General features: G+C 38.3%; 1 protein-coding gene across 4 annotated transcripts in view; it reads right to left on the bottom strand.

The window, feature by feature from the left end:
• Positions 1-12,911, bottom strand: part of SNX14 (sorting nexin 14) — a 51,749-nt gene that overhangs the window by 38,645 nt on the left and 193 nt on the right. For 2 of the 4 annotated variants that reach the window (XM_027710170.2, XM_027710168.2), the window contains exons 2-5: positions 12,725-12,845; positions 11,844-11,920; positions 11,653-11,731; positions 4,308-4,351 (exon numbers count right to left, since the gene is read on the bottom strand). In XM_027710170.2, the coding sequence (XP_027565971.1) occupies positions 4,308-4,351; positions 11,653-11,731; positions 11,844-11,920; positions 12,725-12,845 (321 nt within the window). The remainder of the gene's footprint in view (positions 1-4,307; positions 4,352-11,652; positions 11,732-11,843; positions 11,921-12,724; positions 12,846-12,911) is intronic. The other 2 variants (XM_027710171.2, XM_027710169.2) reach the window with 1 other exon arrangement.

The raw sequence follows: 12,911 nt of genomic DNA, 5'->3' as shown, positions 1-12,911 counted from the left end.
GCAGTTTCTGCATATGTAAACACATCTTTATTCAGTGGCATAAAGGAAACTGAATTGAAATTATTTAAAGTGGTTTCTGCTTGGAAACAAAGAAGAATTTAAATGGTTCACCTTTCAGGATCATTTTGTCAAAATATCATCTGAACTTTTTATGCAGCCAGTTTCCATATGCTGCAATAATGTATGATCAGTGACAAATCACGGCAAAAATAATTCAAAGCTGATTAAGGAAGAAAAATACCTAACTCCATGACTTTTTTTGGGAAACTGAATGAAAACGAGAAATACGCTGAGTCTTAGATGCAGAAAATGCAACTAAACAGAGTGGAAAAAAAGACCAGATAACAGCATTCCACAAAATGCAAGTGAAAATCCAAAAATCTACCAGCAATTAACATGAACATTAGAGTAGGACTGAAGATACCGGTGAAACTGCAGTATAACAGCTATTAACAGCTGAGTAATGACACAACAAAGAAAGTCACATCCAGTTTTACTTAATGACCGTATGCAAGAATCATCACATTTTTTGGTAATGACTGCATATGTAGTAAGTACAAATATTATCTGCTTAAAAAGTCACCACAATAAAAACTAGGACATTAAAAATTTTTTAAAAATATACACAAAACATCATTTTACTTTATTCAGCATCCAATTTTTTAAAGCAGTGTTAGGCTGGGTTATTTAGCATTCAAATACATGTTGAAGATTAACTGTTAGGTACAGATACCAGTGACCTGACAGTCAAACTATGCAACTAATTGCATGAAAAGACACCTCAAAGAAAGCAGTCTGGCATAAGAAACACAACCATCCTCCAACAGCTAATCATATGCAGATAAGAATACTGTAGGGGAAAGTCTGGTTTGCTTTAAGATCAACAGCTGACATTTTAGAAGCAACATGGTTAGCACTGTCAAAGGGATTAGCACCACCAAGGGATTAGCAAACAAACTGTATTACTATATTACCAGTATTTGACAGACAACAAGATACATGAAGTAATTTGGACTAAAAAGTTGATATTTTATTGACACTTGGATAACCAGTATCTTGGCTGACTCTACTTGGACATGACTTTATGTCACGTACTCTCACAACGTGCCATAGGTTTCCAAAGACTTTCTTTTAATCACCAGCAAACTAAAGATTGGTGAAAAAAACAACATGAACCTGTAAAACCTCAAATCTCTAGTGACACAGAGGAAGGTCCAAAGAACTTGTTTGGAAACATTTTAAAAATTGGCTGCATTTTCCCAGAACTTTAGAAATATTTAAAAACACAGCTGTCAATGCAGCGGAGAGATGTGCTAAAAGAAAAGGTATCAATCTTAATTGTAAACAGTTACAGAGTCTAATGCCTCAGGAGAGATACATCCAACTGCTATTGCATGCAAAGTCTTACAGGATCTACTCATAAATGAAAGTCATATATAAATACTGAAGCGATTTTTTTTTCTCTGTGTGCCAATTATTCTTACAAAATTTGGCTAACTCATATCAAAAAGATGTAGAAAATAAGTTGCAAGCTAGTAAAAATGTAAAGCTATGGTTTGTAACTCCACAAAAATTCGGAGGTTTTCTTGCATTACTTGCATTTAAAATATAAAGAGCTCCACATATGAAAACACTAGGTTTAGTCACTATCAAATAAAAATGTTTTCATAGTAATGTGTTACAAAAATGTGGTAATTACTGAGTTCTATCCTAATCTGAAAGAAGTGGAGTTGCAATAGCATCAATGACCAAAAAATTCACTAAGCATAGAATGACTCTTTCAAACTTGACACTCTCCTATTTAAAATGAGGTTGGTATTAGCAAGATATTATGGAGTCTTACTGTATAACATGGAGCATAAACAATAAACTCAGACCAGTGTTTTGTAGTTCTACAAACTTGGATTACTATGTTCTATTCCTCTCAAAGAGTTGAAAAAAATTCTTAAAACAAATATTTAAATATAACCAGTATGAATACTTTGACAAATACCAAACAAAAATGCACAGAGGTATAACCACCTGTTTCAGTAGAGTTCACTGGATTTTAAGTACTAATTCTCACTCCCCTAAAGTGATCCAACAAGTGATGCAACATAGGTTTCTGGTAAACATTACACTTGCCAGGCTTCTGAGTGAGATGTATCCTGGTAACGCTGATGCCACTGATGCCAAGAGAGTGCTAGGTGCTGCAAGACAGCACCAGTTGGCACAGCACCAAAAATACCCACCATATATATATATATATATTTATATTAAAAAAAAAAAGGTAGCTTCTGCACAAATTCCATTCATGTGAAAGGGGGACAATTAGCATAAGGAATTATGCCCAGACTTTTTTGCAAGGGAAAGCAGTAAACTGTTTTACCAGCTGAAAAGTATGAATTGCCTGATGGTGGTTACCCAACTGCACTGCTAAATAAGGATAGTCTGGATGCAAAGGCTTCTGATTTGGCTCTGTGAAGAATTATGCTGAGTCAGAGAGGTTTGTTAGCTCAGAAAAAACATGTCCTGAATGCAAGAGTCCTTTGTCCTGGGTGAGCCAAGCTTTGCAAACAGTGCAGGTACTGCTAAGCAGAAAAATTCAGAACTGACATGCTCTACAAGCCAGATCTCAAACAGTGGCACACAGACACACAGTTCAGGCCTCCCTGCACAACTGTTGCTGGAAACACCGCAGCACAGAAACACCAGAACATCTAAATGAAACAGGACCAGATCTGACATTACTACTGGTAAACTGAAACCAGTAAGCCTTTCAGGACCAAGTTGTTTCCTCTAGAATTAGTCGGATATCACTGCACTCACTATAGCTCACTGAACTCCCAATACTTCAGGTTCATGGGAAGCTTAGTAGGTTTAATCAGCACAGTGTGATTTTATGTAGCTAGCTCAAAATCTGGAGGTGCAGCCAGGCAAAACTAAAGACAGTGCAGAAACACCTGTGTGGGTCACCAGAGGGTAAGATGTAGCAGAATCCAGGAGGATTGGCTCCATATCTAGTCTATTTTACACTGCACTTCTAACTGTGTAGATTACTACTCCACCAGATGATGTATTCCAGATTTCCACTGTCTTGGGTGTCAGAGAGGTAAGTAATTGGTGGAAGCCAAGTCTCCTTCTCAGTCCGTAACAAAGACATTGAAGACACCTTCCACCAGCCAAGAAAAAACTATTTTCAAATTATGAAATACAGAAGATGGCTGCCTCACATTTGTTACTTTATCAAACAACTCAGTTTTCAAATACAGTTTTCTGTACTTGAAAGTTTAAAACCTTGAGGTTTCCAGCTTGAAGATTCACATACACGGTGCTAAAGCTCCCTCTGCTGTTTGTATTAGCAGTGAAATTTTACACTTCGGCACATTCATCACACCAAGGTAGAAGTGAGGCATGCAGGTATTGGCCACGATCAAAAAACCAAAGAGGCAAGTAAGTCTGCCCAGAAAATTTTAGATCCCAGAAAAATTTAGATCCCAGGAAAAAAAAATGTAAAATAAAAGAAAGTATATATTTTTTTTAGCACAAACTGAACATTTCCATCCAATGAAAAAGTCACATTCCGAATTAAGGCAAGATGTTGTTTTAACACATTAATCCCAGCATGACCAATTAGAAGTATTTTAATATCTTCTTACAAAGTACTGCAAAGCATTAATTACAAAGGTACAAGGAAAAAATCCCTCAAAATAAAACCCCCCAGAAAAATAATTAGCCATAGTCTTTTCTTTATTCACTATTTTAAAGCTATTTACACAGTACTATTCTATTCAGCCAACATAACCACCCAGTCTTAAAACTCAGGAAATCACCAGATGATCTCCAAAAACTTGGCCACAGGTATTCAAAATACCTTTTCTATATTGATTAGAGGCGGAATTTTTGTCTTTTTAAAAACCTTGTGAAGTACTTTATTTTTTAAAGCAATATGATAGATCAGTATGCTTCTAATCTGGAAGTAAATTTCAGAGGGGGGGGGAAGGGTTTGAGTTTTTACAGAGATTTTAATCAATCCATACTTGCTTCCAAGTGAGAGTTATTAGAAAATGAACATGTAAAAGTAAACACTACGAAAGGGTTTTTAGAATGAAATACAAATTTTAGATGCACTTCTAACATACCTAAATTGTTAAAAGATCTGTTCTACTCTGCTAAGAGACAAAAAAATGATGAAACTGTAGCACTCACAAGTATGCTTTATATTTCACTAAAGAACGGGAATATTTATTTTCAGGTGACTATTTCTTAAAAAGGCTGACAAATATTTATCATATTAAAAAATAGTAAGTTTTAGGTAAAGCTCCTACCTGTACCATGGATAAATAAAGTTTTCCAGCACCAACTCAAGCACCTGTGCAGAACAAAGACAACCATGGTTCAAAATGAACAGTTTACTACAAATCCCTGTTAGAAGAGTTAAAACCACAAACACCTTCCAAAACTCACAGAGTGTAATTCATACATCATAAAACTTTAACATATAAATGTGTAAGTTGCGATTTTATTGTGAAATCAACTACTTTGCATCATAATCAGAACTTTGGGCAAATAGCAACAAAGTGATGGTTTCATCAGATATCAAGAAGAAACATCTACCACTAGTACTATCAGTAACATGAAGCACAGTGCCATGGCTGCCGTCAGGCAAATGCTATGAAACACGTAATCTTACCTCAAACAGCCCTTCCCTAATTTTTCAGATCAGTACCCGTTCTTTTCTGATGTAGCATAGAGTGTCCCTCAGGCACAGTTACCCATCCTACACTAACACATCTCCACTCTTTTTCATCCAAACCTCTACCTTTTTCAGCTCTCTCCCACCCTCAGTGTAGGACAAGTCAATCCTGTATGCTCACTGCTCAAAGAAAGCAAAAGAAGGGTCATAAAAAGCAATTCCTATGAAAGTCATCTGCCTTTCTCCATATCCTGTATCACAGCTTTTGACAAAGCCTGTCTTATGATCCAGTCATCACCTGAAGTCCTAATCAGAGCATTTTTCAAAGTCCTTATCCTACATGCATCCTCATGGTTTTCCTTATCCTACATGCATCCTCATGGTTTCCCTCCATCCTGTTCCTAGACCCTGTATATCCCACCTACATGGATCTCTGTAGATAAATCTTTTCCAACCTTTCCATCAAACCTGTTCAACACAGGTCAAGCCTGTGGTTGCCTTTTCCATGACAGAAAAACCTGGGTTTATCAGGAAGAATCACAATTATTGCAATCACGTCACAGGCATGCCCTGGTTCAGCTTGGTTTTCAATGTGACAGAAGAAAGGGGCAGAAGAGGTGACAGTCCCTGTTCAACCAACAGGTTGCCACCACCACATACACCAGGTGTACTGGTGTACTGTACAGGTGTACAGGTGTACTGCTCACAGGATTGCAGCTTTGACACCTCTCCTTACATCTACACACAAGCTTCAAGTACCGGTTACAGTCCTTGCACCATGATTAGTAAAATGAAAACTCTACAAGGGAAGGAAAATCATTAGACAGTGCGAAGGAAAAAAAAACATGAGGAAGCAGAGGGAAGGATGAAATTTTCTTGAGATTTCCCCTCCTTCACTATAACCCCAAGATATCGCCCACACTACCTTCTCCCCTTGCAACCTACCCCTTAATCTGAATCACTGCTTTAGAGATCAGTTTGTCCCCAGCAGTAACAATGCTGATCAGGGTAGTAAGACAGAATATACGTGTTGCTATGTGAGGTTCCTGTGCCACATTCTATAGAAGGAAAGGTTCTGCAAAGCCACTGTGTACAGAGAAAAATGTAAAATCTGTTTGAAAGAAAAGCTGATATACAAGTGTCATTTATGAGAATAAGTGTTACTGTTCTTACAAGATCTGCTGTTGCACTCATTCACACAGTATGCACCGCAAAAATTCAAGACTTTCTAAATTTATGCTACCTTTAGGGCACTACATGACTCTGCTTCTCTCACGATTATAAAAGCACACCCCAGCCTTTATAATCACTCTCAATTCTTCAGACTTGAGTAGCTCATGAAAGAATACTCTTTTTCTGTCTTCACTATTAAGAATATCACCTACTCAAATTTGATAAGACACTCTCTTTTTTCCAGTTGTTCCATTTCATTGTTCCTCCCTCTTTCTAGAGAAATGTTTTCCAGCTTGGGATAACTTCAGATATCTGTGTTGTGGACCACACAAAGTCATCAACGCCTTTCGTCCTATATGCTATATTATCCTATATTATGTGCTATGGCAGTAATAGATCTTGAAGCTGTAATACCATCACGTGTTAATGACAGATGGCTAAGTGAAATGTTGTGTCATGTTGTCCTGTGTCATCCTCCCCCTGCCCAATCTCATATTTCCATTAAAAGCAGAGTGGAAAGGTGGGGGGAGATGACAACCTTCTTTGGAAGTTAATCTTCAGACAACAGGAAGGAGATCACATCCAGCTCCAGTCAGCAATCACAGGCCACTAGCCTTAAGAACACATTAGGCCACTCAAATGAATTTCCCTGATGCTTTCCATAGCACTGCCAGTACATCAGCCACCAATTTACTCCACACAAATCTCAGTCTCGCAGGTATTGCAATAATATTTTTGTTCATGCAGAGTTTCTAACAAAATAAACCTCTTTCAGGGCTCAAAATGCAGACTCTTTAAAAAATGTACCCTACAAATGCAAAGGCCTGCAAAAAAATCCATACTATGCATGTATGTATTAAAGGAGCCCTTTTCTTTCTTCCTCCACTTTTGCTCTGTGCCTCCCCCTCAGGAGCAACAGCAGCAGAGCATCTTCTGTTTGGAGCAGAAAGTGCACTTGAACAGCCCTCAAGCACAAGACTGTACTCTAATGGAATACAGTGCACTCATCTTGAAACAGCTTTCTTCATCCACGACCACTGCTTTGGAACTGAAAGCCTGTCCATCAAGCTTTACACGCATGTGTCATTGCAATTTCAGTTCATCAGCTTCCAACATAACTTACTGGCCCTCTCTTCCCCTGCAGTTCAGAGGCCTCTGAAGCCACTAGCAGAATTGTTCCCAACAGTGAGAGATCTCATCCTTAGTGCCAGCTATGCAAAACACACGTGGTTGAGATTCATCTTCCCATGGTTATTAAATAAGCAAGAAAAATAAAACAAGCTCACGACCCTTCCCACTCTGGACAAAGTCTCCTTGAGAGAGGAGATGTTTGTAGTAACTGAGTTCTAGCTGAACCATTTTACAGACTTGCCAGTGTTTCTCTTCCACATCCACACTGTAAGGGCAGGTTTTATGGTACTGCTTTCACAAGGACAAGGCCATGCAGATAATCCCACTAGAGAAAGACCCAGAGACAGCATGCACAGAAATAGACAACTAACTCAAAATGCACTTGGAGTCCACCTATCCCCGGTCATGATATCAGAAGGCAAGACACGTTCTATTAGAACTCACGCTATCTATATGGTCTTAAAAAAAATGTGTGGACACACAGAAAGCAGCCCCTCTTTGCACATTTACTAAACACATGGCATGGCAGAAGCAGTTATGTATAATGTTCCATTGCACCAAGGTGCTGTACAGAAGTTAAAAGAGAGTTACGGAGTGAAATCACCCTGACTGCAAAATACAAGCACTCAAGGAATAATAAGCCACTGACTGCCACTAACTGGATTTCAAGGCATGTAGTCCATACTGTTTTCCCTTGAGCATTCCAGACGCTATCAGTGCGATTCTGTAAGACAGAAAAAAACCTGTCACGTTATCCAGTGCACTTTCATAAAGCATTGGGAAAGCAGGACACGTGCACCCACTTCAATTCTAGCAACACCAACAATATTATTCAAGCTCAATTGCTCATACTACACCATGCCAATAAAGTAGATGGGACATCTCTAAGAATGACAGCTAATGATAAGCCATTTCCCTGTCTGTAAATTATTACTCTCAAGTTTTAAATATAAATGATGAGTCATTTCATTTAAAGCCAACCTATTTTCAAGCATTTTACAAAATTACTGTTTCTGCTTTGCGTGGGCAGCTTTGAACTGGAAAGACAGAACAAGTGTAAAAGCAAATGCAGCAGGTAACAATATACGCAGCAGCTGCAGTAAAAAAAGAGAAATTATTTTCTAGAATGCCCTGCAACATTGCAAGCTAGTCAGTCTTTCCTGCTGAGACAAGCTTTCTGGGGACTGCCATACAACTGACCCCAGCTATCAGGAGGCGGAACTGTAGAGCAGAGTGATGACTGAGTCAGTAGCAGGTCAAAACTACCAGGCCAAATTAGAGTGGGAAGGAGCAATAAACCACAATGACAATTATAAATCCTTAAAAGGCAGTCCAACTAGATAGCTGAGACCACTTCCTGATAGTAGAACAAGCCATTCCCAACAAGAAAGTATGCAGCCCATTGTGCTGCTACAAGAGGTCAGGAATGGCAAAGAGCACGTTCAGACAGTAACTGATTTCTTGTCTTGCATTTGTCCATTTCTATCTTTTAGAAAAGAAAAAAAAATTCTAGTCCCATAATCGAGTCAAGAACCTGACAAGCTAAGAATATAAAAAAAAAAAAAAAAATAAAAATTGTGAAATAAAAGACAGCAGCACCTTGACCCAGTAGGGCATTTATTTCATGATGCCAATCAAGAGTAGCTGAGCAACTTTCCACAGATTTTACTACAAACATCCCTCACACAGCAACAATAAGATTGTAAGGAAAAAAGATGACTTCATTAACAGAACAACAGAATTAAATTCTCCTCTATGCAATCTGCAGCACCTGGACTATACAAAACATAAAACTGACCAACAGAGATCATGTCCTTATTCAAAAAGAAAGAAAACATTGAAGAAACTAACATAACGCAAAATGGATTAGAAACTGGAAACAAAATTACACTTAGGTCATTGCATTATTTTTGTGCAGGGTACAGCCCATGCTATACAATATTGGTAGATGCATGGTTGAGACAGTTTAGAGTTCAACTGCGGAGGAGGAACATCTAAGCACAGGTTTTTCTTATTCTTCTAAACCACGTACAGCAGCTAGATAGCCTAAAGGTTGCAAAAGATTAAGAATTTGCAAAGTGCGACAAACTGCCATCAAAATTCAAAGGAGAAAAAAATCCATACTTGTGAGAAAAACCTGGATTTCTTCTGATTTGAGTGTGTACTAAGTTATTCTGAAAGCACTTCAAAATACAAGCTTAAAGGTTATACAACTGGTTCAAATTAGAAACATTTGGAAATGAGAATATTGCCTAAATTCTTCAACCTACAAAAGAAGAACTAGAAAAACTAATACATAATAAAAAAATCCCAGAATTATTCCAAGTATTTGAAGAATCTGCTTTTTAAAAGCAGGCTGCAGTGGGCACTCCTTCAGAATCTAATTAATCCTAATTCAGTTCACGCTGTATCAGCTTCTCTCTAATGTATGACTAACCCACAAAAGAAAATAAGAGCAGTCTCTCCTTCCAACCTGAAGCAGGCTATCTAATTCCAGGTCAGCACTGCATACTGCATCCTCGGAGCAGACGGCCAAGAGGAATACAGTGTGGGCAGAACCCTTGCTATCCTTTTAACCAGTAGAGAAGAGCTGCAGTGAGGAACAATGCAATGAGATTTCTCATTCCAAACAGTATCTGCCATACACAGCTGATAATGGTGGCTCAGACTGCTTTTTATGGTACATTGAAGAGGATTATCCTGGTTCTCTGCCCTGGGGAAGGCACAGAACTCTGGTCTGGTACTTCCCTCTAGTTAAGCACACAAAGATAAAGGGATGAGAAACACAGCATAGATACACAAAAACCACGTCTACAGTGCTAAATAAAAAGGGCTAATAAATAAAAAGTGCTAATAAAGCAGGGTCTGGGACATGCCACCTAAGTATGAAGTAACAATAAAGAAAAGCTCACTGCTTTGGTAAAGGCAGAATTACAGCAACAGCAATCAAATACAAAATGCCAAGGTGTAGCAATACATTTTAAAGATCAGTCTTAGATGACAAGTACGGTTATCTACTCATATCCTTTATGAATAAGATACTACAAAGAACCTCTTTAGCATTAAATTCCCATTTAAGCTAAAGAGGAAAATTTCCAGTTATTCAGCATTTTACCACATCCTTTGGTACACTGTCACATCTATTTGGTACCCAAAATTCTAAAAATGTTACATGCACAGAACTGTTTACTTTATATTTCATTATTCAAGTAAGAGCCTATTGAAATGGTATTCAGCAATACTGTCATTTTAATACACTTAAACTTATTTTAAAAAAGTAATAGATTAAGTCACTTAAAAGAATAAATGGTCACTTCTGAAATGGCAGAGGAAGTCACTTCATTAAACTAAAGGAAGTCAGCAAGTTGCTATATGTTCTTTTTTAAAAGCATTCCTCAACTGTCCATCCTCCCTTCCTTCAAGGTTTTTATTCTTCTTCTATTTCTGCAGTGGTCCGTGCCTGAGACTCCACCAGGCAGAGCTGAACTAAAGTGACAGCTTATATCACAAGCACATATAGCTTTGACTCCAAAAACCATGTTGTTAATTGCAAGGACTGACATGCAAAAATCTTATTGCTTCTAGCGTGCTAAATGTTCATCCTCCTGCCACAGAACTCCAAAGCTGGAATTCTAAATAAATGGATATTAAGGGACAATAAGTGCTTGTGTATTTTCCTAGCTTCAAAAAACAACTAAAGCTTACTTGTTTAGCTGCCAGTATAGTCCATCAATTACTAATCAAGGGGAAAAAGCCCCCAAACACACGCCCAAAGAAAAACTGCTCTTTCAGATAGCTTCTTTTTAAGAGATTAGAACAAAATAAAATTCCTGATTTACAGTCTTATTAAAAATATACCTATGCTGTTCTTCCTTGAGTAAATCCACTAATTTCTTTTTTTAGACAGATTTTGTTACTGCTTTGCCTAATCATTTTGAATAAATGGACAGAATCACAGAATGGTCTGGTCTGAAAGGGACCCTAAAGATCATCTAGTTCCAACCTCCCTGTCATGGGCAGGAACACCTGCCCACCGCTACGCGAGGTTGTTAAGAGCTCCACCCATCCGGGCCTTAAAACACCTCCAGGGATGGGGCATCTCCAGCTTCTGAGGGCAGCCTGTTCCAGTGCCTCACCACCCTCACAGTAAAGAATTTCTTCCTAATATCTAATCTAAACCTGTCCTCTTTCAGTTTTAATCCACTCCTCCTTGTCTTCTCACTACACGCTCTTGTAAACAGCCTCTTTCCACCTTTCTTTTAGTCTCCCTACCTCAAATCATCATCTTCATTACAGAAATTTTGTAGCTGGAGCAAATCATCTCTTACCATCTACTCCAACAAACCAAGCAGAGCAAAATTCTCAACTTTTCAAGAATCATACGTGTTCAATTATAACTGTTCTTATCAATATTCTTCTAAATTTAAACAGACATTTCTTCTATGCTCTAGGTGCACTACCGCACAAGCAGTCACATCCTTGTTAACAAGCAGGCCACCTCACCTCTCTGCTCCTGGCACATATCCTTTCGATTTGACTTTCACAGGAAGAAGTTAAAATACCTGGGAAGTGTACATCTGAGCTATCTACTGAACCAGAACTAAAAGGTCTAAAAGACATATAATAAAAACCCACAGAACTGTAAGGTACTAAAGAAATGATGCACCAATTACCTCTGAGAGTGACGCATCAACCTTGGAAGGCACTTTCAGATCCAGCCATGGCTGATAGTTTTCCAGAAGCAACGTAGGTCTACAGGAGAGCATGGAAAAGCTTAAGCAACAATAAGTAATTGAAAGTTTCCTACCAAGATGTATAAAATGCCAGCAATACTAAGCTTACCGGTGCCACAGATTTAATTTACCTGTGCCTCTTGCATTTGACCTTGCCACATACAGCACAACTGTGACCGTGGGGAAACAGCTCCGGCAATTCCAACTGCTAAGAGAAGATACTTGGACATGTTTACATTCTTCAAAATGATAACTCTATTAATATATCAACACATTTGTGAATTTCCTTTTAGAGTATATTACTACAGAGAACTGAATAAAACAATGTTGTTCTCCCAGCGGGAAAACAAGATAACAAGGCACAGGAAGAGAAAAAACTGAACCAAACAGAAAAATTGCTTCCACTGAAACAAAGTGTGAGGAAGCAGATATCCTTTCATACCTCATCTCTCCATACATTAGTCAGTCTAATAAACAGACCAGCTGGGTTTTCTGCAAAACTTGCCTTACTCATAGCCTTGAACCACTGCAACCATAACTTTTTAGCCCTATGAAATTCTATGCAAAACCATTTTAAGCTATAAAACAGCAGTTTGGTTTGGGAATGTTTTTCTCTTTGAAATGCAGCACTGGCTCGCCAAAGGCTTCTTTAGAAAACAAAAAGCCCCAGGAAAAGAGCAAACAACTACATAATTTCTCCACTGTCTGCTACTCAAATGCTCAAAATGTATTTATTTACAATTACTCAAAACGTAAAATAAGCAAAGTACTAAACAACATATATAAACACTCCCAACAACTGGTTTTGCAGCCATACCTAGATTTGATGGGGCTATGCAAAAATGTGTGAAGAATCTAAAGTCTTAATCATCACCTATTTTCTATAAAACACCTATCAGGAGGAGGATATAAGCTGTACTGATGTATATTATTTCTGAACGCAGCTAGAATTAGACAAGAATTGCTACCCAATATAAATCCTTATCTTTAACGGCTGCTTAGACATATTTACCTTGGGTTTATATTTTATTGTGAACAGAATATTGGGCAAGAGGGAATCCGGTCCTAAGGAACAGTAGAAGGTGACGACACCAGCCACGAACGACCAGAAGATCATTAAGACGTGAAGATACCTTACAAACACACAGGAAGGAAACATTACTGCACGAGGGGCAGCGCCGCGCCGGGCCCGGCTCCCC

This window comes from Pipra filicauda, unplaced genomic scaffold (assembly GCF_003945595.2).
Source record: "Pipra filicauda isolate LSUMZ 115617 unplaced genomic scaffold, ASM394559v2 scaffold261_size1826302_pilon, whole genome shotgun sequence".
In the NCBI taxonomy this organism is placed as follows: Eukaryota; Metazoa; Chordata; class Aves; order Passeriformes; family Pipridae; genus Pipra; species Pipra filicauda.
This window is presented reverse-complemented; position numbering and strand designations above follow the sequence as displayed.